The 25,445-nt window shown below is 44.6% G+C and overlaps 1 protein-coding gene across 5 annotated transcripts in view; it reads left to right on the top strand.

Moving 5' to 3' along the window:
- Positions 1-589: 589 nt before the first annotated feature.
- spire2 (spire-type actin nucleation factor 2) overlaps positions 590-25,445 on the top strand; it is a 50,900-nt gene continuing 26,044 nt past the window's right edge. For 2 of the 5 annotated variants that reach the window (XM_041997521.1, XM_041997523.1), the window contains exons 1-3: positions 590-1,021; positions 23,973-24,016; positions 24,618-24,992. In XM_041997521.1, coding sequence (XP_041853455.1) covers positions 724-1,021; positions 23,973-24,016; positions 24,618-24,992 — 717 coding nt within the window. In that variant the 5' untranslated portion in view covers positions 590-723. The remainder of the gene's footprint in view (positions 1,022-23,972; positions 24,017-24,617; positions 24,993-25,445) is intronic. The other 3 variants (XM_041997524.1, XM_041997519.1, XM_041997520.1) reach the window with 3 other exon arrangements.

Genomic DNA, 25,445 nt, shown 5'->3' with positions numbered 1-25,445 from the left:
GATCCGCTCCGCTTCTCTCATTTGCTGATTCAGTGACGAGCGGAGTCAAGTTAGCGCGGAAACGAGACCGTAACCGGAAGTTGTCCCGCTGTTCGATCAAAATTAAAGCACAGAACGTGAACGTGAGGAAACGCGCACAAAGTAATACAAATTCATTATGTTAACGCTTAGTAAATTCCCTAAACATACTTTTTTGTTTAAAAGAAAAGTTACTATAAACGCCAAATTAGAATAACAACACTTTTATCACCAGATTCTATGGAAGCCAAGAGTGGCATGTTTTGTTTCTGTATACAGCATTTACGAGCCGGATCGTTTATCTCGTTGTTTCCGCAAGACAAATTTTGTTTTCTGGGGATAACGCGATAAATTAGGTCGTTATCACGGGGAAAAAAATAAAATAAAAAAACACTCGCGCACGGCCACTCTCGGCTTCCGTAGGGTTAGTGGGGGTCCGAGAAGAAACCTAAAGGGGTTCATTTACTAAAAGTTAAAAATATTAGAACCCAAATTCCCCCTCCCTCACGTTGAGCCTTCAGGCCACTAATAGTTTTATTTTTGAAAATTTCCAACCGGAAGTGCTGCGTTCGCGACCTTAACAACGCGAGAGAACACAAGGTGCAGCTGCGGCAGTTGACAAGCCGGAGACCCGAGCGAGCGGCGGACAGCATCCATGGCCTCGCTGCTCTGGGAGTGAAGCATGGGCTCCGCGGCGTCGCCGTCATGGCCAGATCCACCAACAGAAGCACCGAGAACGCCGATCCGCGTGTAAGCGCCCCCACGGCGCGCGGAGAGGCGCGGGACCTGGCCGAGCCCCGGGAGCTGTCTCTGGAGGAGGTGCTGAAGTCCTACGAGCAGCCCATCAACGAGGAGCAGGCATGGGCGGTGTGCTACCAGTGCTGCAGCGGCCTCAGGGTGCCCCGCCCGCCGGCGGGGAGGGTCCGCCGCGTGAAGGACCCGTCCTCCATCCTCCTGCACCGCGACGGAACCGCGTCCGTACAGCCGGACCCGCGACTCGACGGTAGGGCTGCTTTTTACCCACATCCTCCCTCCCAGGACTCCAGACGAAGCGCGTTTTACCAACTTTCACCAGTTAAATACTCTGGAAGCAGATAAATAAACTGAAGCCATTTTTAATATTTGCTGTGAAATAAAGCTTCAGGTTTTACAGCTACGGGTCCCTGTTGGCTCAAAACAATGTGAGAGCAGCTACTAAACTACCAGGCTGATCAGTTACAAATCACCTGGAAAAGGCCTGAAAAGTTTCCTCTCCAGCTAAAGTTTGGACAGTAAAACGAGACTTTGGTAACTTGTAGGACAACCAGGCGGATTTGGGGACAGAGGAGACGTCGGTGGTTCGATGTCCCGTCCCAAACATTTCACCTGCAGCCGCGTCGTTGGGGGTTTGTTTTTCCTGATTAAAGCAGCTTTCTGCACGTCGTCCCGGGCCAGCGTGGTTTTATTAGAGCCTCTTACAGCCTAGACTGCAGCTTTCTTGTGGATTTTCATCCCCTCTGAATTTAGCCGGAACCTGCATAAAATCCTCCCGCATGTGGACTATTTTTGTCCCACAGCGGCCGATGATCCTGCTCCAGTCTGCAGACACAGCTGGATGCTTTTATTCCACCGTTTGCGTGTTTAAAACTTGACATATTAAAGAAAGAACTGATGTCTTATTTAAAGCTTGTAGTGCAGGAAATCAGAGCATTTTAAAAACAGCTGACCGAAGAGCTGGAGACCAGAGCAGGTCCACGTGGACATGAAGACAGCACGTTAGGATCCTTGTGGTCCGGTTTGAGGGTCTCATTTTAAATCCACGCCTGAGCCCAGGCAGCATCTGGCTGTCTGTGGATGGTGGAGGTGAGGGTGCAGCAGCTGTGTTTGTGCTCCATCCTGTTTCCAGTCAAACATGATGCTGATCCACTAATCCCACCTGGATGGTTGGGGGTCTTCTTCTTCATGGTTCTGGTAGATTGTTCGCTGGCTATACTGGAGTGTTAAAACTAGGGTGGATGGTGGTTTCACTGCTTGAAAAGCCTGAACCTGAAAACTGTGGTTGCATGGAGACTGCTTCGATCTGTAGATGGAGAAGTTGCTGGTTTTCTGTGGGTGGATTGTTTACCTCCCTGCAGCGAGTTTTTACTGTCGATGGCAAAGAAAAAGCAGGCGGTGGTCTCTATTCCACCGTGTGATGCGTTGAGACGGCTGCTCTGGTGGGTGTGAAGCCTTTTTAATTTAAAAGGGCTGGTGCACCTAAGATGTGTGTTTTTTAGCTGTAAACCACAGTGTTACTGAATTGTGATGGAAACCACATGTACTGTTGATAAAGTAAAACCAGGTTGTTTTTCATGATGTGGAGCCGTTCTGGTGCTTCTCTACATCACGAGAACATTTAAAACCCCTCCAGTCCTCTCCGAGCCTGCATCATTAACACATCCACGGGTTTCCGCTGTCTGCAGCGTAGCCAGCGTGAAGAAACCAGGAAGTCATGAAATATTATACAAAGAAAGAAAAACTCTGTTTAGAGCAGGGGGGTCAAACTCTGGTCCCAGAGGGCCGGTATCCTGCAGGTTTTCATTGTTTCTCTGATTTAACACACCTGAATAAAATCAAATGGACCCAACAGCTTATTTTCAACTTCTTCACAATAAGCCATTAATTTCATGTGTGTTGGATCAGGAAAACAATGAAAACCTGCAGGACACCGGCCCTCGAGGACCGGAGTTTGACCCCTGTGGTTTAGAAAGTCCATGTTCTAAACTGGGAGTGGTTCTCTTTGGTTTGGCTGCAGTGGTTTAGAAAAACAATCTTTTCAGGCCAGAAGGGTGGAGCTGAATAACAGTGTCTGCTGGAAGATGATGGGTGGAGCAGCTCTGCAGAGATGGGGGTGATAAGGTTAGATGAGCTAATACAACCCGAGTTTTAACAGGTAAAACTCTACAATGTTTGATACATATATGTAAATACAGGTAATACTGCAGGTAATTACACAAGTAAAATACACTAAAATACATATTACAGCTAATACACATAACAATACAAATAATAATAATACGAGTAATAATACAAGTAATAACACGCTAATAAAACAAGTGATACTAGACTAATAATACAAGTTCTAACATACTAATAATACAAGTTCTAACACACTAATAATACAAGTTCTAACACACTAATAATACAAGTTCTAACACACTAATAATACAAGTTCTAACACACTAATAATACAAGTTCTAACACACTAATAATACAAGTTCTAACATACTAATGATACAAGTTCTAACACACTAATAATACAAGTTCTAACACACTAATAATACAAGTTCTAACACACTAATGATACAAGTTCCAACACACTAATAATACAAGTTCTAACACACTAATAATACAAGTTCTAACATACTAATAATACAAGTTCCAACACACTAATAATACAAGTTCTAACACACTAATAATACAAGTTCTAACACACTAATAATACAAGTTCTAACACACTAATAATACAAGTTCTAACATACTAATAATACAAGTTCTAACACACTAATAATACAAGTTCTAACACACTAATAATACAAGTTCTAACACACTAATAATACAAGTTCTAACATACTAATAATACAAGTTCTAACACACTAATAATACAAGTTCTAACACACTAATAATACAAGTTCTAACACACTAATAATACAAGTTCTAACACACTAATAATACAAGTTCTAACACACTAATAATACAAGTTCTAACACACTAATAATACAAGTTCTAACATACTAATAATACAAGTTCTAACACACTAATAATACAAGTTCTAACATACTAATAATACAAGTTCTAACATACTAATAATACAAGTTCTAACACACTAATAATACAAGTTCTAACACACTAATAATACAAGTTCTAACACACTAATAATACAAGTTCTAACACACTAATAATACAAGTTCTAACATACTAATGATACAAGTTCTAACACACTAATAATACAAGTTCTAACACACTAATAATACAAGTTCTAACATACTAATGATACAAGTTCTAACACACTAATAATACAAGTTCTAACACACTAATAATACAAGTTCTAACATACTAATAATACAAGTTCTAACACACTAATAATACAAGTTCTAACACACTAATAATACAAGTTCTAACACACTAATAATACAAGTTCTAACACACTAATAATACAAGTTCTAACATACTAATAATACAAGTTCTAACATACTAATAATACAAGTTCTAACATACTAATAATACAAGTTCTAACATACTAATAATACAAGTTCTAACACACTAATAATACAAGTTCTAACACACTAATAATACAAGTTCTAACACACTAATAATACAAGTTCTAACACACTAATAATACAAGTTCTAACACACTAATAATACAAGTTCTAACACACTAATAATACAAGTTCTAACACACTAATAATACAAGTTCTAACACACTAATAATACAAGTTCTAACACACTAATAATACAAGTTCTAACATACTAATAATACAAGTTCTAACATACTAATAATACAAGTTCTAACACACTAATAATACAAGTTCTAACATACTAATAATACAAGTTCTAACACACTAATAATACAAGTTCTAACACACTAATAATACAAGTTCTAACATACTAATAATACAAGTTCTAACACACTAATAATACAAGTTCTAACATACTAATAATACAAGTTCTAACATACTAATAATACAAGTTCTAACACACTAATAATACAAGTTCTAACATACTAATAATACAAGTTCTAACATACTAATAATACAAGTTCTAACATACTAATAATACAAGTTCTAACACACTAATAATACAAGTTCTAACACACTAATAATACAAGTTCTAACATACTAATAATACAAGTTCTAACATACTAATAATACAAGTTCTAACACACTAATAATACAAGTTCTAACATACTAATAATACAAGTTCTAACATACTAATAATACAAGTTCTAACACACTAATAATACAAGTTCTAACACACTAATAATACAAGTTCTAACATACTAATAATACAAGTTCTAACATACTAATAATACAAGTTCCAACACACTAATAATAGAAGTTCTAACACACTAATAATACAAGTTCTAACACACTAATAATACAAGTTCCAACACACTAATAATACAAGTTCTAACACACTAATAATACAAGTTCTAACATACTAATAATACAAGTTCTAACACACTAATAATACAAGTTCTAACATACTAATAATACAAGTTCTAACACACTAATAATACAAGTTCTAACACACTAATAATACAAGTTCTAACACAGGGTGCAAACCACAGGGGAGCTTGGGGAGCTATAGCTCCCCTTAATGAAACATGAGCTCCCCTAGAAACAGGATTTATGAAATGTTGGGGGAGCTATATAATACTGACAATAAAATGTATGCTGATTGCTCACAAATTCACTGTAGCCTAAAGTATGACTATGGATGCTGTAATTATTGTGACCACTGAAGCGTGGCGGCGCTCCAAGTTAAACTTCCTGTAGATCTACGTTAAATACAAAATAAAAGAAGTAAATGCGTAAAATGTAAGGTAAGACCTGCTTTAACTATTTACAATATGGGAAACTATCATTGCTCATTATATTGTGTATGGCAAGCATCACTGTGTACGCTTGTGATATGTGGGGAATATTAACTATGTAAGTTGATCTTCGCAAAAAGAGTGTTAAAATTTTTTTTGCAAGGGACATTTGCACCTGTTATGTATTATTGTTGCATAAGAGTTGTTAACCATTATGTATTGGTACGCTTATGTTCTATGGGGCAAGCTGTAATATCAGCTGGCATCATGTTCTTACTTGCCAAAAAAAGATAGGAAATGCAAAAAAGCGGCTCCCCCTAAGCCCACGGTATGGTTCGCACTCTGTTCTAACACACTAATAATACAAGTTCTAACACACTAATAATACAGGTAATAATACAGGTTGCTGGACACGATTGGCCACAACATTTAATTGTCAAAGCTGGAAAATGTTGGACCAGGGTATGGCCCAGGGGCAGGAGGGGTGTAGGGGTTTGAATGGGGGCTGAGGGGGTTCAGAGGGTCGTAGGGGGAGGTGCTGACATGTTTAGGGGGTGAGACTGAGAGGTTTGTGTGTATGTGCCAGGCTGTGAGTGAGGGGTTACAGGGTGGATAAATAGGGGTGGAAGTGTGTGTGGATGGGAGTGGGTAAGAGGGGGGTAGATGGTGCCCTGGTTCACGGGGTGTACAGCTGGAACATTGGGGTGGGTTTTGGCCGGTGCCTGGCGGGGTCGGTGGCTGCCGATCTTGGCTTGTTGGGGGCTGTGCCCCGTGACCATGGGAACTGTGGCTGGGACCTTCGCTGCTGCCCTCTGGGTGGGTTTGGGATGGTCTTCATGGTGGGGGGGCTTGGGTTGGTGCACCAGGATGCTGCTGATGGCCCGGGTCTCTGGGCCGCCCTAGTCTGCCTCTAGCCTCCGTAGAGGTGTGGCTTCATCTCTGATTCTCCTCTTCCTCATCCTCTGCATGCTGACTCAGCACTGAGGTGTCCAGTGTGTTTACACACTCAGAGATGCTTTGGTTCAGGTGTGTGTGTTTCTGGTTCTTTGGTTGTTGTTGTGATATATGTTGTTGCTGTTGTCTTGGTTATTTTTTAGGAACTCCTGATGATTGTCTGCTTAGTTTACCTGTAAAAGCTGTAGGAAATTCTCTGTTGTTTCTGTACAGGTGTAGCAGCTGCTTGTCGGCTGTTAGGTTGGACTGAAGCTCGTTGCTTCTATCTGCTGGATCTTTGTCTCCTCTTCCTGTTTTCTACTTTCCTTTTTACTTCTCTTCATTATTCTCCTTTTTCTTCTGTCCCCTCTGGTCAGGTCCAGCACGATTACATAAATTCCAAAATAACAAATAAATAAGATAAAACAATGTATTTAAAAAAAATAAAAAAATAAATTATCAAGAGGAGCCTTAAACCCATAAAGCTCCTCATGGCAAAGTTAATGTGTTCAGCGCAACACAGCAACCAGACCATCATTCTGCCACCACAGTGCCGGACAGGACAAGGTAAAAAAAAAAAACAGGTCATTAAAACTGCTTTCTTTCATCTCTTATTATAGCAAAGATCAAAGTGATACAGAAAAAAAGAATCCATGTTCCCTCCAGATTGGACTAAATGCTCTAAACCAGGGATGCCTTGTTCGGTCCTGGAGCGCTACTATCCTGCAACAATAGATGCATTTCTTCTCCAACACACCTGAATGAAGTGGCTGAATTCCCTCATGCACGTCATCCAGCTCTGTAGAGGTTGGTAACAAGACCTTCTTTTAGGTGGAGAAGGGATGCATCTAAAAGTTGCAGGAGAGGAGCTCCCAAGGACCTGAGCACTGCTGCTCTAAACAGCCTTCAACTGCTGCTGCGAGCGCTCTGAAGGCGGGAATACATTTCCCCCTAGAGTACCTCTAGAGAGAGAGTGGCACCATCTCCGCTCACTGCAATGGTTCAGTTTTTTCACAGCAATGGCGGCGTATGGAGCCCCTCAAAAGTTCCCGGAAGTTAGCAAAAGCTAAGCGACGGTCAATGTATTTCAATGGAGCAGATTGTCGGAGCTACACTTCTTCAAGGTAAGATGTTTTAATAGTCATATTTACATATCAGTTGTGCATCGAAATCAACTTGACAGGAGTAATTAAATATGTTGACGGATTGTCACCGTCTAGATTAATATATTTAGAGATTATAAACCGATAAAAGTTTATGCTAGCACACTGATAGCAACAGATGCCACAGGCTGATGAATGTAAATTCTGTTCGTCAGTATAAACTCATCCAACGCCGTTGATAGCGAGGTTAATGTGTAGGGAGAGCGATTGTAGTTACATTTTTATTTAATTTTAATGTATTTATAAGGCTGTGGAATAATGGACAAAGATATGAAAATGAATACACAGTATTAGATAGCACAATACTCTTAGTATATATGTTTACAATCTTTGCAACTATAAAACCTGTTAAATGTAACAAACATGTTAACCTTAAGAACTTAACAAAATATACAAAATAAGTGGCTGGTTGTACTTGAGTGCATTTGCTGCACTAGACAGCACTCAGCACTCTCCCAGTGTGCAGGATGAGAGCAGAGAAGCAGAGAGATGCTTAAGGGAAGTATATCACTCTTCCCTCGTGCAGCATTGTCCTGAAGAACTTTCAGCAGTTCTGGGGTTGCCTGACGTTAACTGGGATACTGTTCTTCTTCACCTTCCTGGTTTGGCCACTTTTAAGTGTTTCCTGTCTTTTTTTTCTACATTCTGCAACCTCAACCATATAAATCTCCCTGTGATGTGTTCTCTGTGTTTAATTTAAAAATAAACTTCCCAATGATATGGTCTTTGAAAATGTGTAAATGCATTGTTTTAATATGATTACCTCACATATTTTTTTGTTTTTACAGTCCCTGATGGTGGTCAAATGTATCCTGCTGACTTTGGCCATCCATATTTTCCTTCTGTCCCTGTCTTTGGGGAAGCCATACATACGCACGCCTTTCTCTGAGCGGTTGGAGCATCCCCATGCAGCACAGCATACCATGGTGAAGACTGTATTCAAGGATAGCAGAGAAAAGAAACGGCTAGACATGCTGATCTAGTCGAGTTTTATGCTATTGTAAAGGAATTCTTTTAGGTATTAAATGCATTTGGAAAACAAAGGGTGTTTGTCTGATTTATTGTGTATATGTAGGGAGTAAGTCTTGGGATAGTTAACAAATAGTGATAGAAAGCCATGTATTTTCCATGAATTGAAATCCAAATTTTATTTATTTGCCATGGATTTTCTGTAAGAACACATTATATTGTGAGTCCAGACTTGTGTAGTTATCAGTCTGCCTCAGTCAAAATAAGTCTTAAGACTTAAAAGCAATTCACACAAGTAGATACTAATAAGTAAGAATAGATAACCCATTTATTTGAAATGAATTGGGATCTAAATTTTATTTATTGGATATAGTTTTCCTGTAAGAACAGTTATCATTATGCTGTGAGCCTAGATTTATTGTGTAGTCACTTGGTAAATCATTGTCGTCACCTGTTGGTATGCCTCAGTCAAGTCTGAAAGATAAAGTTAAAAAAACAGAAAATATTACGATTTACATTGCTGTTGATGTCATACAGGTTTAGTTAACTTAACATGATTCATATCAATGAACACAACTATAAAAATATTGCAAAGCAAAGCCTTCATTGATCATTATTTTTGGGAGTCTTTCTCACCTATTGAGTTGGGTAAAAGATGGCGCCGGTGTACGTGGCTGCTCGTCTGTTGCTCTCCCTTTGGTTTAAGTTTTTGCTGATTTTATGCTTGGGCTCACTTCTTTCGGAATGTCTGCTGATGTATGATCGTAAGTTTCTTCTGGAACTTCAGTATAATGCTGGAGTTCCATCAACGGTCTGCTACAGCCATCATACAACTCTCCCCCCGTTGCTATCGGGCATTCCGGCTCACCTGTTCAGGGCGTCGGCCCTCCTCCTGCGGCAGAGACGCTCCCGCAAACGCGGCAAACGCGGTGGTCATCTGGTGAGGCTTAAGACATCCCTGGCTCGCTTCTCCTCGCTTTTCCAACTGGGATCTGGATCGTATGCGGTGCCCTGGCGTTCCCTGGATCCTCCTGATGTCTGCCTTGTACCTGTCGCTGGCTTTGTGGGCCAACCCCGCCGCTCCTCTTCTCCTGGACTCCGTCGGCGCGGGGTGAATCCCGGGAATCTGAGGATTTGCCGTGCAGCTGATCACGCTGTGGTAGCCCGCCTGGCTAGGTTGGCTAACCCCGTCACCACACTCCACCTCGGTCTGCTCAACATCCGTTCTCTTACAAACAAGGGGGATCTCATCCAGGATCTCATCTCGGACTGTAAGTTGGATTTTCTCTGTTTAACTGAAACATGGCAACAGCCCAATGACTTTATTCATCTGAACTCATCCGCTCCACCTGAGTTTGTTTACATGTGTAAACCTCGCGGCCGGCAGGGGGGGGGTGGTCTCGCGATGATTCACCGCCAGCAGTGGAAAGTAAAGCCACTTGAGGCTCTGGCGCTTAATTCGTTCGAATACATGGCCTTACAACTCTCTGGTTCATCTCCTATTATTCTATGTATTGTGTACCGACCACCTAAACCCAACAAGGACTTTTTGAATGACTTTGCTGCTCTTCTGGCCCATCTATCCTCACTCTCTCCAAATCTGATAATACTTGGTGACTTCAACATTCATATGGACAAGGACAATAATCCTCTTTCCAGAGACTTTGGTTCCTGTCTAAACAGTTTTGGACTGCACCAATATATAAATTTCTCTACTCACTCCAAAAATCATATTCTGGACTTGGTTTGCTGCTCTGGTGTAATTCCTACAGATTCTATAGCCCATCACATTCCATTCTCCGATCACAAATTAATCTCCTTTAAAATAAGTGTGTCTCTTTATAAAACCTACCCTCCCCGTTTAATTTCCTTCAGGAAAATTAAGGATATCAATCTTGACACACTGTCTTCTGCCATAAATAACCTCCCAACTCCCTGCAATGTTTCCACTCCTGATAATTTAGTTTCTCAATACAATGGCAACCTCAAGAACCTTCTAAACATCTTTGCTCCACTAAAACACAGATGTGTCTCCTTCTCCCGCTCTGCTCCATGGTTCACTCCCGCCCTGCGCCAACTTAAAGCCGAAGGACGCCGGCTTGAACGCCTTTCCAAGAAAACTGGACTCACCATTCACAAGGACATGTACAATAGCCACATTCTTCTATATAAGGACTGTATTGCTTCAGCAAAATCCACATACTATTCTGGTTTAATCTGCTCTAATGAAGGAAATTCCAAATCTCTCTTTTCACTGTTCAATAATATCACCAAACCTCCGGACATGTTCCCTCCTCATCTTTACTCAACTGACGTCTGCAATTCCCTTTTGTCCTTCTTTACCTCAAAAATCTCTGACATCCATCAACAGCTTTCCACTGGAGGAGCTGCTGTCTCCATCACAGACCCTCTACCTCCATTTCTTTCTATCCCACACCCGTTCTCAGATTTCACTCTTCCATCCCCATCTGATATTTCTGAACTGATTCAGAAATCCAAACCTTCCACCTGCCTGCTCGACCCTCTCCCTACAGTCCTAGTCAAAGCTTGTCTACCTTCATTGGTTCCTCACATCACTGCCGTCATTCCTTCCTCCCTCAACACCGGATATGTTCCACTAGCCTTCAAGACTGCTGCTGTCACTCCGATCATCAAAAAACCTGGTGCTGATCCATCTGACTTCAATAACCTTCGTCCCATTTCCAATCTTCCCTTTCTCTCCAAAATTCTGGAAAAGGTTGTCGCCTCTCAGCTCCACAAACACCTCACTAACAATAACCTTTATGAACAATTCCAGTCTGGCTTCCGTCCTTTTCACAGCACAGAATCTGCTCTGCTAAAAATCACCAACGACCTGCTGATGGCGGCTGACTCCGGTCTCCGGTGACTCCTTACAATCCTCATCCTCTTAGATCTCAGTGCAGCATTTGACACCATCTCACACAACATCCTCCTAAATAGACTGGCAACCCTCGGTGTTTCTCATACTCCTCTCACTTGGTTCTCCTCCTATCTCTCTAACCGCACACAGTTTATTCAACTCAAGACCCACACTTCAGAGTCACTCCCTGTCTTAGCTGGTGTACCCCAGGGATCAGTCCTGGGCCCCTTCTGTTCATCACTTATCTTCTCCATCTTGGCTACATTTTCCATAAATATAATATCAACTTCCATTCCTATGCAGATGACACCCAGCTCTACATCTCCTCCAAACCGTGCTCCTCTCTTACTCCTTCCTCTCTCTCTGACTGCCTCCAGGAAATTAAAGCATGGTTCTCTTCCAATTTTCTCAAACTCAACAGCAGTAAAACTGAAGTTCTACTTGTCGGCACTTCCTCCACTCTAACCAAATCTCACAGTTTCTCCATCAACATTGACAGTTCTACCATTTTCCCCTCCCCTCAGGTCAAGAGTCTCGGCGTCATTCTCGACAGCACCCTATCATTTCAAGCCCACATCAATAGCATTACTCGGTCTGCTTACTTCCACCTTCGTAATATCAACCGTCTACGCTCTTCACTCACGCCACATGCTGCTGCAATCCTTATCCATAGTCTTGTCACATCCTGCATCGACTACTGTAACTCACTCCTCTTTGGTCTTCCCAATAAATCACTTCAGAACCTGCAGCTTCTCCAGAACTCTGCTGCTCGTATCCTGACTTGCACCTCTTCCTTTCAACATATTTCCCCTGTCCTTCAACAACTTTACTGGCTCCCAATAAAATACAGAATTAATTATAAGTTACTGGTCCTCACTTTCAAAGGTATTCACCATCTGGTCCCTCCTTATCTGTCTGATCTCCTCCATATTGCCCCTCCCTCCCGTGCTCTCAGGTCATCCTCCTCCATTCACCTTACTGTTCCCTCTGCCCGTCTCTCTACCATGGGGAGCAGAGCGACTGAAGGCTCTGCTCCCCAGCTCTGGAACTCACTTCCATCCGAGATTAGGAACATCAACTCCCTTCCATCATTCACATCTGCACTCAAAACCCACCTGTTTAAACTGGCATACTCCCTATAACCCATGTATACTGACTGTTTTGTGTAATTTTTATATCATGTCCGTTATCTCTTTTAACTCTTATGTAATTTATATTTTTATTGTCTTTTTATTTATTTTTTATTTTTGTGTACGGTGACCTTGGGTGTTTGAAAGGCGCCAAGAAATAAAATGCATTATTATTATTATTATTATTATTTACCGATTATCATAGTTTTCTTATTATATTTTCTTATTGTATTGGCCGCCAAGCACTTCCTGGAACTTTTGGAGGCTACATGGACCACGTGATCGGCAAGTGTTTTGAGTTTCCGGTGGTGCCGCTCTCTCTCTAGAGGCCCTCTAATTTCCCCAGTCCTGGCTTCTCTTCACTGGCTTCCTGTGAGTTCCAGGATCTAATTTAAAGTTTTATCTCTCACATATAAAGCTCTAACCCACCTCGCTCCATCATACCTTAAACTCTAGTTACCTGTAGGTTCCCCCTGTTCCTAGAAGCAGATGGGGAGGCAGGGCCTGCGGTTTTCAGGCTCCTGGTGGAACCACCTCCCATTCGGTGTTTGGGATGCAGACTCTGTCTCTACTTTTGAGACCAGGCTTAAACTTTCCTTTTTATAAAGTTTGGGCTCAGCATGGGTCAGAGTTTACTTTGTCTTTTGCAGGACTTTGTGGTCAGTTAGTTTTATTATTTTTACACTTTTACTTTTTAATGTACTTTTGATTAATCACAAGTAAATGAAAAAGTCGCTGCCGTGTACATTTACTAATACATTTTAATGTCATTAACTCGTAGCTGTTTTAGATCTCAATGTCTTAGATTGTTGTAACGCTGTTTTTTTAAAACTGTTAAACAGTTGTGCTTTTAAAGGTGCTGCATAAATAAAGTAATGATATCCACCATGAAACATTTTAGAAAGAATTCTATCAAATGCAATCAGCTAAGAGAAAAATAAACAGGAAGTTCCTCCTTGTTTAAATGTCTGCCAGCCAGCCACAACATTAAAACCACCTTTCTAACGCTGTGCTTTGTTGTGTTTGGATTTACGAGCGTTTTTTGAGGTCTGGTCTCTCTGAAGACGACAGCGAATGAGGTCAGCTGATCTCATTATTTTGCTGAGGACCCACAGGAACCTCCGGGCGCCACTGATCCTGGTGAAGTTCAAACACTGAAGCAGTGATGCACTGAACTAGGATGAGTCTGCTTGCATCGCGTCGCCTTCATGTGGTTACGTTTTATTAGAAGACCTGGATACTGGACCTGGTTTCCACAGCTGGGCTGAGGTCTGAATTTAAGTAAAAGACTAATTTATCTGTACATCACATTTCATGTACAAGACACTTCAAAGTGCTTCACATCAAACATTCCAGCAGGTGCAGAAAGCAAAACAAGCACATTAAAAACAAAGATTAAAAGAAATAAAATAATTCAATAAAAACAGAAATAAATAAAATGCAAGAAATAAAGTTCCAGTGTGGGTAAAGACAATATTAAAACATGATTCCAGCTTAAAGAACCAGATCCAGATCTGGACTCTAAATAAAAACTAGTCCATGCAGCAGAGAACAGGTGGGTCTTTAACCTGGATCTAAATAAACTGAGTGTTTCAGCTGATCTGAGGCTTTCTGGGAGTTTGTTCCAGACATGTGGAGCATAGAAGCTGAATGCAGCTTCTCCATGTCTGGTTCTGACTCTGGGAACTGATAAGAACCTGGATCCAGATGACCTGAGGGTTCTGGTAGGTTCATACTGGGTCAAGAGGTTTCTGATGTATGTTGGTCCTAAACCATTCAGATCTTTCTAGACCAGCAGCAGAACTTTAAAGTCTATCCTCTGACAGACCGGCAGCCAGTGTAAAGACCTCAGAGCTGGACTGATGTGGTCCACTTTCTTGGTCTTAGTGAGGACTGGAGCAGCAGAGTTCTGGATCAGCTGCAGGAGTCTGACTGATGTTTTAGGTAGAACCTGTAAAAACACTGTTACAATAATCAAGCCGACTAAAGATGGAAGCTGGACTAGTTTTTCCAGGTCCTGCTGACACATCACATCTTTTTCCCTTGATATGTTCTTAAGCTGATAGTAGGCTGACTTTGTGGTTCCCTTCATGTGGTTCTCAAAGTTTAGGTCTGAGTCCATCAATACACCCAGATTTCTGGTCTGGTTGGTGGTTTTTAGTTGTATAGAATGAAGCTCTGTGGTGACCTTTTAATCGTTTCTCTTTGGCTCCAAAGAGCAACAGCATCCATAAAATTTAGCATGTTAGCATTAAAACTAGCAACACGCTCATTGGCTGAAGCCCCTGATGGGACAGGTGTTAAAGAGAAGACCTGGTTAAACATCCCACTCCTATTTTCAGCTATACAGTGTTTTGTGATGACCTCTGTTGAGACATTAGTGTGAACAGGAATCGTATCTCAAAGATGGTCTGTACTTATATAGCGTTTTTATCCAAAGCGCTTTACAAAGAAAACACAGTAATGATCAGACAGGCCACATCACACACAGTAACCATGGAAACGTCCACACCCTTCCACACCAGTAAATCTAGAGTGTGTTCTTTAGTGTGTGTGGGCTCTGTTATATGCTGAGTCAGCCCAACGTTGTCCAGACTGTGACTCAGGTCTTTAGTCCCTTTAGTATAATGAAGTGTGTGTGTTTAAACATTTGTTTTTATTCCACTTGCATGAACACTGCACATAGTTTCATGTAGGAAGGTTTTGTTTCAAACAAGTACAGTATCTCACAAAAGTGAGTACACCCCTCAAATTTCTGCAAATATAAAATTATATCCGTTCATGGGACGACAGAAACGACTTTGACCCAGTGTAAAGTCGTCTGTGTCCAGCTCATTTAATGGAGTAAATCCACTTTCCCCTCAACATAACTCAACACACAGCCATTAATGTCTAGGCTGCTGGCAACAAAAGTGAGAACACCCCTAAATGAAAACGTCCAAATTGGGCCCAAAGTGTCAATATTTTGTGTGGCCACCGTTATTTTCCAGCTCTGTTTAAACCCTCTCGGCAGGGAGTTCACCTGAGCTTCACAGGCTGCCATGGAATCCTCTTCCACTCCTCCATGACGGCATCACGGATGTCAGCGCCTCCTCCTTCCGCTTGAGGAGGCCCCACAGATGCTCAGTAGGGTTGAGGTCTGGAGACACGCTTGGCCAGTCCATCGCCTTTACCCGCAGCTTCTTTAGCAAGGCAGTGGTTGTCTTGGAGGTGTGTTTGGGGTCATGTTGGAATACTGCTCTGCGGCCCAGTTTCCGAAGGCAGGGATCATGCTCTGCTTCAGTATGTCACAGTACATGCTGGCATTCATGGTTCCTTCAATGGTGCTGGCAGCACCCATGCAGCCTCAGACCATGACATTCCCACCACCATGCTTGACTGTAGGCAAGACACACTAGTCTTTGTACGGCTCACATGGTTGCCACCACACACGCACGACACCATCTGAACCAAATAAGTTTATATTGGTCTCATCAGACCATAGGACATGGTTCCAGTAATCCTGGTCCTTAGTCTGTCTTTAGTAAACAGTTTGCAGGCTTTCTTGTGAATCGTCTTTAGAAGAGGCTTCTTCTGGGACGACGGCCGTGCAGACCAGTTCGATGCAGTGTGTGGCGTCTGGTCTGAGCACCAACAGGCTAACCCCCCCCGACCCCTTCAACCTCTGCAGCAATGCTGGCAGTTCTCACACGTCTATTTTCCAAAAACAACCTTACGGTATGACGCTGAGCACATGGACTCAGTGTCTTCAGTCTACCACGGCGAGGCCAGTTCTCAGTGGACTCAGTGTCTTCGGTCTACCACGGCGAGGCCGGTTCTCAGTGGACTCAGTGTCCTCGGTCTACCACGGCGAGGCCGGTTCTCAGTGGACTCAGTGTCCTCTGTCTACCATGGCGAGGCCGGTTCTCAGTGGACTCAGTGTCCTCGGTCTACCACGGCGAGGCCGGTTCTTAGTGGAGTCAGTGTCTTCGGTCTACCACGGCGAGGCCGGTTCTCAGTGGACTCAGTGTCTTCGGTCTACCACGGCGAGGCCGGTTCTCAGTGGAGTCAGTGTCCTCGGTCTACCACGGCGAGGCCGGTTCTCAGTGGACTCAGTGTCTTCGGTCTACCACGGCGAGGCCGGTTCTCAGTGGACTCAGTGTCTTCGGTCTACCACGGCGAGGCCGGTTCTCAGTGGACTCAGTGTCTTCGGTCTACCACGGCGAGGCCGGTTCTCAGTGGACTCAGTGTCTTCGGTCTACCACGGCGAGGCCGGTTCTCAGTGGACTCAGTGTCCTCGGTCTACCATGGCGAGGCCGGTTCTCAGTGGACTCAGTGTCCTCGGTCTACCATGGCGAGGCCGGTTCTCAGTGGAGCCTGTCCTGTTAAACTTCTCAATGGTCGTGGCCACCGTGCTGCAGCTCAGTTCAAGGTGCTGCAATCTTCTTACAGCCCGTCCATCTTTATGTAGAGCAATAATTCATGTTTCAGATCTTCAGAGAGTTCTTTGCCATGAGTGGCCATGTTGAACTTCCAGTGACAAGTATGAGAAAGTCTGAGAGAGACCACTAAATTTAACACACCTGCTCCCCAGTAACACCTGAGAACTGGTAACACTAACGAGTCACATGACACCAGGGAGGTAAATGGCTAATTTAGGGGTGTACTTACTTTTGTTGCCAGCAGTCTAGACATTAATGGCTGTGTGTTGAGTTATATTGAGGGGAAAGTGGATTTACTCCATTAAACGCTGTACACAGACTTTACACTGGGTCAAAGTGTCGTTTCTGCAGTGTTGTTCCATGAACACATAAAATTAAATATGTGCCGAAATGTGAGATACTGTAAATAAAAAAAACAATACAATTTCAATAGTTGGTATTTTAAATGTTGTATTTGCAGTTTTCCCAATAAGACATAGAAGGAATTACAACTCGTTCAGGATGCGGTTCATAAAACATTTTTGAAGCTCCTCTGCAGGCCGGCAGCTTTTCCACGTCGGCTGTGTGAATTCAGCTGATTTCTATGAAGGGTGCCATCAGCGCTCACGCGAGCCGGCTCGTCTCTCGCATCACTTCCTGTTTGCTGGAAATGGAGGGAGGGGGAGGAAGTTAATGGATCGTGGTTTAAGCAGCACTTTTCTCTAAAAATTCATGTAAAAACCAAAACTAAGTGCATTTAGACCTTTTTTTACCCACCACGCTGCTCAGGGGTGAACCTGACTGACGGCCCCTGATGGTGAACCTGGTCTGAGGATGCAGATCAGCTGACCCCCCCCCCCCCCCCCCCCCCCAGTCCCTTGATGAATGGAGCTCAGCCTTCACCTTCATTAATATATTTATGACTCGGTGCATCTAATGGAAATCTATCATGAGTTGATCCTCCTCCTGCTTGAGGAGAACTTTTTCGTTGGTGGTTTTTCATGTCTGGGTCTGAACAGGACTGAGGCTGAATCACCAAGCCCTCGCGGTCCCAGCAGGAAGTCAAAGTCCAGATGCTGGCTGATAAAAAGCTTCCACACCCACATCTCGACCGCTCTACTGTGAGAAGAAAAACAAAAAGCAGAAAAACAAAAGCAGCTTCCAGCTCGCTGATCACCCCAAATGATGCCAACGTGCCACTTCACAGATTTAACCAAAAGCTCCTCATATAAATGATTATTTTTAGTGATTTAAACATATTAATGAGAGCATTCCTGCATGAAGTTAACTGAGGAGGACAAAGGTGCAAAGGCCACACCCTTTAAAAGCTGACGTGTATCTTGGCAGGTGGAAGCAGATGAATGTGTCACAGGTTGAAGGATATCTGGTCCCTCTGCTGATACCACAGCTGTATAAGGAGCTAATCATCTGGACAGTGATAACAGTAACAGGGTGGTCCATGAAATCACCACAAGACTAATCCGGCCTTATCTGACACTGCATCCGTCCTAACTCCTGGTGGAGGTTGTGGTTGTCTCGGACGAGACGCCTGTGTACGCTGCGCATGAGGTGCACCATTATCTGAACCCTGTCACATCTCCGCCGCTCGGTGCCATCGTCTGATGCGTTTTACTGGAACTTAAATTTACTGCCAACTTCTCTGAAGTCTGTTATCTTATACAAACACAAAAAGAGACACTGCTTCACAAATACCATGTATTCATTTGTCCAGTTTCCATATTTATTCAAAACCAAATGGACATTTGGTGCATTTTGACTGTGTGTTTTAACAGAAACAGTTTCCATCTGAGCTGCAGGTGTTAGAACATAAATAAAGCTCAGAAATCTGGAGGCTTTACAACAAAAGAACATTCATGTGCGACTACATCTCTGCAGGATTTAGTGATTCAGACATTCGCTCCACTACTGGATGTCCTGCCCCGGCTTTTACCTGCTCTGTCTCCGATCTTCAGTTATCAGCCCTGCTCTGACTCACTTTTCCTTCTGTCACTGTCAAAGCTCATTTCCATGGCAACAGAAGGCAGAGTCTAGTGTGTGTGTGTGTGTGTGTGTGTGTGTGTGTGTGTGTGTGTGTGTGTGTGTGTGTGTGTGTGTGTTTTTGGATGCAGGAGGGTGTCAGGCGTCTGAGGAAGCAATATTAGCCAGAATAAATACGTCAGAATGAAACTGAGAAGCGGCTCTGTGGGGTGCAGGGAGGGTTCCTGCAGTCGGCTCAGGAATGCGATTAGATATTTGGTGGCTGGTTGGCATGGAGACGCTCGGGATGGCCGGCAGATGCTGGTTGTAGTTTCTGTTGTAAACAAATGCCGGTTTGCCAAACTGAAGACACCCTGTATAAGAATGCAGGAGGATCCGTGCAGCATCAGTAGGCCAGAAGGAAAATGAGACTTATTTCCATCCATCTGCACCACATGTGACAGCTTCTCTGTCCAAACTGTAGTAAATGTAAACTGCTAATCATTTTTGAGGAATTTAGACACCAAGGAAAGTGAAATCTGATGCAGCATCCTTTAAATGACCCGAGCTGACCTAATGCACCAGGCCGTCGGTCCTGCAGCCGGTCTCTCTGCTAACTTTAGCTGCTACTTCCCTTTAGAGTGCTTGATGAGCATAAATCATCAGATGATGCAGAGGTTTGTATTCCTGAGCAGTGGGATTTTAAAATGATGATTACCTGGAGTCTTGTTCTGCTCAGTGTGCTGCTTTATGTTCTGAAGTGGCTCATTAGCATAAACTGCTGCAGCTGTGAGATAAAATGGGTGTTTTATTATATTCATGGCTACTCCCTGTGTTCAGTTCATAGTAAATATGTTGAAGTTTGGTAGATAAAGATGTGTCCCAGCTGCCCTCCCTGGCCTGTCTGTGTTGGTGGATAAAGTCCAGCCGAAGGTTCTTGCTTGCAGATTTGTGTTAGTTTTACGTCAGCGTTGACAATCCTGGTACATCCCAAAGTTCATTTTCCATCCATCATCCATCCATCCGTCCGTCCGTCCATCCATCATCCATCCATCATCCATCCATCCATCCATCATCCATCCATCCATCCATCTATTTATTTTCTACTGCTTAGCCTAAGCAGGGAAACCCAGACTTCCCTCTCCCCGGCCACATTCACCAGCTCATCCAGAGGGATCCCGAGGTGTTCCCAGGCCAGCCGAGAGATGTAGTCCGTCCAGCATGTCCTGGGTCTTCCCCGGGGCCTCTTTCCGAGCCCGGACCACCTCACCAGGGAGGCGTCCAGGAGGCATTCTAACCAGATGCCTGAGCCACCTCATCTGGCTCCTCTTGATGTGGAGGAGCAGCGGCTCTACTCTGAGCCCCTCCCGGATCACCGAGCTTCTCACCCTATCTCTAAGGGAGAGCCCGGCCACCCTGCAGAGGAAACTCATTTTGGCCGCTTGTATTCGGAATCTTGTTCTTTCGGTCACTACCCACAGCTCGTGACCATAGGTGAGGGTGGGAACATAGGTCGACCGGTAAATCGAGAGCTTTGCCTTTTGGCTCAGCTCCTTCTTCACCACGACAGACCGATGCAGAGTCCGCATCCCTGCAGACACCGCACCGATCCGCCTGTCCATCTCCCGCTCCATCCTTCCCTCACTCGTGAACAAGACCCCGAGATACGTGAACTCCTCCACTTGGGGCAGGACCTCATTGCAGACTCGGAGAGAGCACTCCATCCTTTTCCGGCTGAGGACCATGGTCTCGGATCTGGAGGTGCTGATTCTCATCCCAGCTGCTTCACACTCGGCTGCGAATCGCTCCAGTGAGAGCTGAAGATCACGGCCCGATGAAGCCAACAGAACCACGTCATCTGCAAAGAGCAGAGACCCAATCCTGAGGCCACCAAACCAGATCCCCTCAACACCTCGGCTGCACCTAGAAATTCTGTCCATAAAGGTTATGAACAGAATCGGTGACAATGGGCAGCCTTGGTGGAGTCCAACCCGCACTGGAAACGATTCTGATTTACTGCCGGCAATGCGGACCAAGCTCTGACACCGGTCATACAGGGACAGACAGCTCGTACAAGCGGGTCCGGCACTCCATACTCCCGGAATACCCCCACAGGAGTCCCCGGGGGACACGGTCGAATGCCTTCTCCAAGTCCACAAAACACATGTAGATTGGTTGGGCTAACTCCCATGCCCCCTCTAAGAACCTGAAGAGGGTGTAGAGCTGGTCCACTGTTCCACGACCGGATGAAAACCGCACTGCTCCTCCTCAATCCGAGGTTTGACTATCCGACGGACCCTCCTCTCCAGCACTTCCTCCTTGCCTTAGCGACCGCCAAAGCTGCTCTCCGCTTAGCCCTAGCATCATGCCCTTGACGGCATCTCCTACTGCTGGTGTCCACCAACGAATTCAGGGGTTACCGCCACGACAGGCACCGATGACATTACAGCCACAGCTGCGGCTGAACTCTGAACTGCTATTTGGTGCATAAGCACAAACAACCGTCAGGACCCGTCCCCCCACCCGAAGGCAGAGGGAGGCTACCCTTTTGTCCACCGGGATAAACCCCAATGTACAAGCACCAAGTCGGGGAGCAATGAGCATGCCCACACCTGCTCGGTGCCTCTCACCGGGATCAACTCCAGAATGGAAGAGGGTCCAGCCCCTCTCAAGGGCAGTGGTTCCAGAGCCCAAGCCGTGCGTCGAGGTGAGTCCAACTATATCTAGCCGGAACCGCTCAACCTCGCACACCAGCTCAGGCTCCTTCCCCGCCACAGAGGTGACATTCCACGTCCCTAGAGCAAGCTTCTGCAGCCGAGGATCAGGTCGCCAGGGTCCCTGCCTCTGGCAGCCGCCCAGCTCACACTGCACCCGACCCCTATGTCCCCTCCTGCAGGTGGTGAGCCCACGGGAGGGGGGGCCCATGTCACCCTTTCGGGCTGAGCCCGACCGGGCCCCATGGGCAAAGGCCCGGCCACCAAGCACTCGCCTCCGTGCCCAACCTCCAGGCTTGGCTCCAGAGGGGGGCCCCGGTGATCCACGTCTGGCAAGGGAAACCTTCGTCTGGTCCCTCCCCTAGACACCTGTTTGCCATGGGTGACCCTACCAGGGGCATGAGCCCCCGACAACAGGATTGTCAGGACGCACAAACTCCTCCACCATGATAAGGTGGCGGCTCAGTTTGTTTTATTAGCCTTAAATCAGATGTTTGCATGGACGTTGTTTTTTTGCAGGACATAGTTGCACATGTCCGACGCATAAACGCGACATAAAAGCGTCTACGATGTCGGATTTCTATTTTAGCCTAAAGCAACAAGGCGGTCTGCGTTGTTTGTGATGCGACCAGAGTCTGTCCTTCAGCCATACACAAACTTTCTTAAGGCTTTTCTAGAAGTTTATAAACCAACAAAGAGGGAATCTAATGACAGCGATGTCAGTGGATGCGCACGTACCCACTACCAAGTAGAAATCTGTTTTCATTCTTCCTTCTTCTTCTTTGCTTTTAATTAGATTTTTTCATATCTTTAAAGGATATAAGCGCTATAATAAACTATTTATTTGTCAGCAAACTGATGAGCTTACTTCTAATGGGGCTTTGGCCTTCAATGATCATAAAAACCACAACATGCTGGAGAAGCGTTCACCTCCAAGTCAGGAAGAAGTTCAAGTTTCTGGAACTTTTTAAACTAAAAGCCCCTGAAGGTGCAGCATCAGTCAGCTGTTAACTGGCTGAAAGGAACCTGATTCCACTGATGGCTGCTGGGCTCCAGGAACGCAGAATAAAACAGAATAAATGCTCCTGTGACACGTAAGAAAAAAACCCCACATTTTTCCTGAATCTGAAATCTGAGCATCAGATTATTTCTACTGGAACTCTTTGATCCCCAGACCTCCAGGACCTTAGAAACCGGCAGTTTGCGAGACTCTGAGATCAGAACGAGTTGAATCATTAACACAAAAACTGGCTCAGTATTAGAAAAATGCGCCTGAGAATGAAAACTGTGATAATCTGAACACCGGCCATGAGGAGAGAATAATAGATGTCTTTCAGTAGCGGAGCTGGAGGGTCATGTTCACTGGGCGGCAACCATGGGAACTGGTTCAGTCTTTCAGGCCAACCAGTCTGACAGGTTTCAGGGCCAGGTGTGGAGGGACGTGTGGAGGACCCGGTATGGAGGGCCGGTGTGGAGGGACGGTGTGGAGGACCCGGTATGGAGGGCCGGTGTGGAGGGACGGTGTGGAGGACCCGGTATGGAGGGAGGTGTGGAGGGCCGGTATGGAGGGACAGTGTGGAGGGTCGGTATGGAGGGACGGTGTGGAAGGTCGGTGTGGAGGACTGGTCCTTTGCAGCGTCTGCGTTGTGCTGAGGTTCATCCTGCTGCTGCCTCCACCTCCACCTGCACAGTGAAAACATCCTGTTCGTTAAACTGTGCACCTTAACCTGCAAACACGAAGAAGCTTTTTCACATCTTGTATTTCTGAAAACATCACTGTGTTAATTATGTTCATCTTAGAAGCACCAAAGTGTCACACATTTTCTTTCATTGTTGCTTAAAGTTGCTCAAGGTCTTTAAATGAGCTTCATCTTCCCATCAAAGCCACACAAATATAATTTAAAATAGTTAAATAAAATTAATTAAACCACCACGAAGTGTAGTCTGGTCCCCAGAAAACTGATAGAAACCGGATCTTTGCTGAGAAACAGGACATCTCATCTTTTTCCTGCTGATCCGTCTCGTGTCCGTCCTCCCTGATCGTCTCCGTCTCTGCCACGTCTTCAGTCCTCACTTCTGTTTCTGCAGCCGGAGCTGCTGATGGAGGAGTTTCCAGCCTCTGGGGTGTCATTGCTGACATCTGAGCCTGGAATCTTACCAGCAACCTGGAACACCAACCTGATCAAATGTAGAAGTTAATAAAAATGTTTAAAAGCTCTTCTTGTCTCTGCAGATGAAGCTGATGGTCCTCCTCTTCCTCCCAATGCAGAGCGCCAGGTGAGAAGGACATAAGAGACATTTTACTGTCAGAAGGACTTCAGGTATCAGATCATGTAAAACATTCTAAGATCAATAAATTTCCCTTCAAATTCAGATGTTTATTGCAGGCAAACACGAGTTAACAGCTTCCTCTAAGCAGGTTTAGGCAACGATAGCAAAAGAAAAGGAGGATGAGAAGTGAGACGGAGTCCGCGTTCTGGTCCCGTCGTGGATCTTTCTGGCTTTTCTCTGCAACTTCAGTTTGTCGCAGTTTAAGCTGCAGAGCCAGGAGACGAAATCCCAGCTCTCACACACCATTTTACTTTCTAAGTAGTGGTAACATGATGTTGACCTGGTATTTAAAGGGTTAAAGTACTTTGAAAAAGCGTTTTTGGTTGTTTGGATCAGCACTGAAGTGGACAGAAAGATCTGAGGGACAGATCCGTTTGAACTGAGGTTTCTGGGAGATGGTCCTCCACCTGAAAGGTAACTTAGACGGACCGACAGGGAAAGACCAATGGTTTGTTGACCAAGCAGCGTCTTGTTAAAATTTAGTTTGAACAGATGAGTCTGCATCTGTTCTGGACTTGGTCCCTGAATGCCTCGTGTTTCAATGCAGCTGGTCCAGTCGCTCGGCGTGGCCATCTACCGAGCTCTGGACTGGGGGCTGGACGACAGCGAGGAGCGGGAGCTCAGCCCACAGCTGGAGCGCCTCATCGAGCGAATGGTCGGCGAGGACCAGGACCGCGAGGGCAGCGGCACCTCGGAGAACGGTGCCACAGACGAGGGCTACAGTGGTCAGGAGGAGGAGGAGGAGGAGGAGGAAGGAGCGACAAGGCCGGTGTGGACGTTCCGCCAGGTGATGGTGCTGTGTGCGTCGCGCCTGGCCAACCCAGGTCTGGCTCCGGAGCACTACCAGGCCGTCTGCAGGGCTCTGTTCGTTGAGACGCTGGAGCTGCAGACCTTCCTCATCAAGATAAGAGATGCGAAGGAGGTAAGTCAGGCTGTCACGTGCACGTCTTTTAACCACATTTATTAGACTCTTATTAAAGTAAAATAGGCAACAAGATCAGAGAAAAATGGAACGAAAGCCGAGAAACTTGAATAATTATTGAATAATTCATTAGAAAATTTAAAACTCAAACTATTCAGTCTAGGATTTTTAAGGGGCCCCCACCATGCCGTGGGCCCTGGGTAAATACCAAATCATTTTATTTCTAAAGCTCTTTAAAAACAACGTACCAGCTGAACAAAGTGCTGCGCAATAAAATAAAAAGAGAAAAAAGCATAAAAAACACACAAATGAAGAACAAGGATAAAAATGCAAATGAGACCAAAGAGGAGCTGTTAGAAATGTAGAATAACACAGGAACATAAAGGGTCAAAGACACAGATGGCGACTCGTACTGGAAAGCCAAAGAACAGAAGTGTTTTTAAAGGAGAATTA

The sequence above is a fragment of the Melanotaenia boesemani genome, chromosome 10 (assembly GCF_017639745.1).
Source record: "Melanotaenia boesemani isolate fMelBoe1 chromosome 10, fMelBoe1.pri, whole genome shotgun sequence".
Lineage (NCBI taxonomy): Eukaryota > Metazoa > Chordata > Actinopteri > Atheriniformes > Melanotaeniidae > Melanotaenia > Melanotaenia boesemani.
This window is presented reverse-complemented; position numbering and strand designations above follow the sequence as displayed.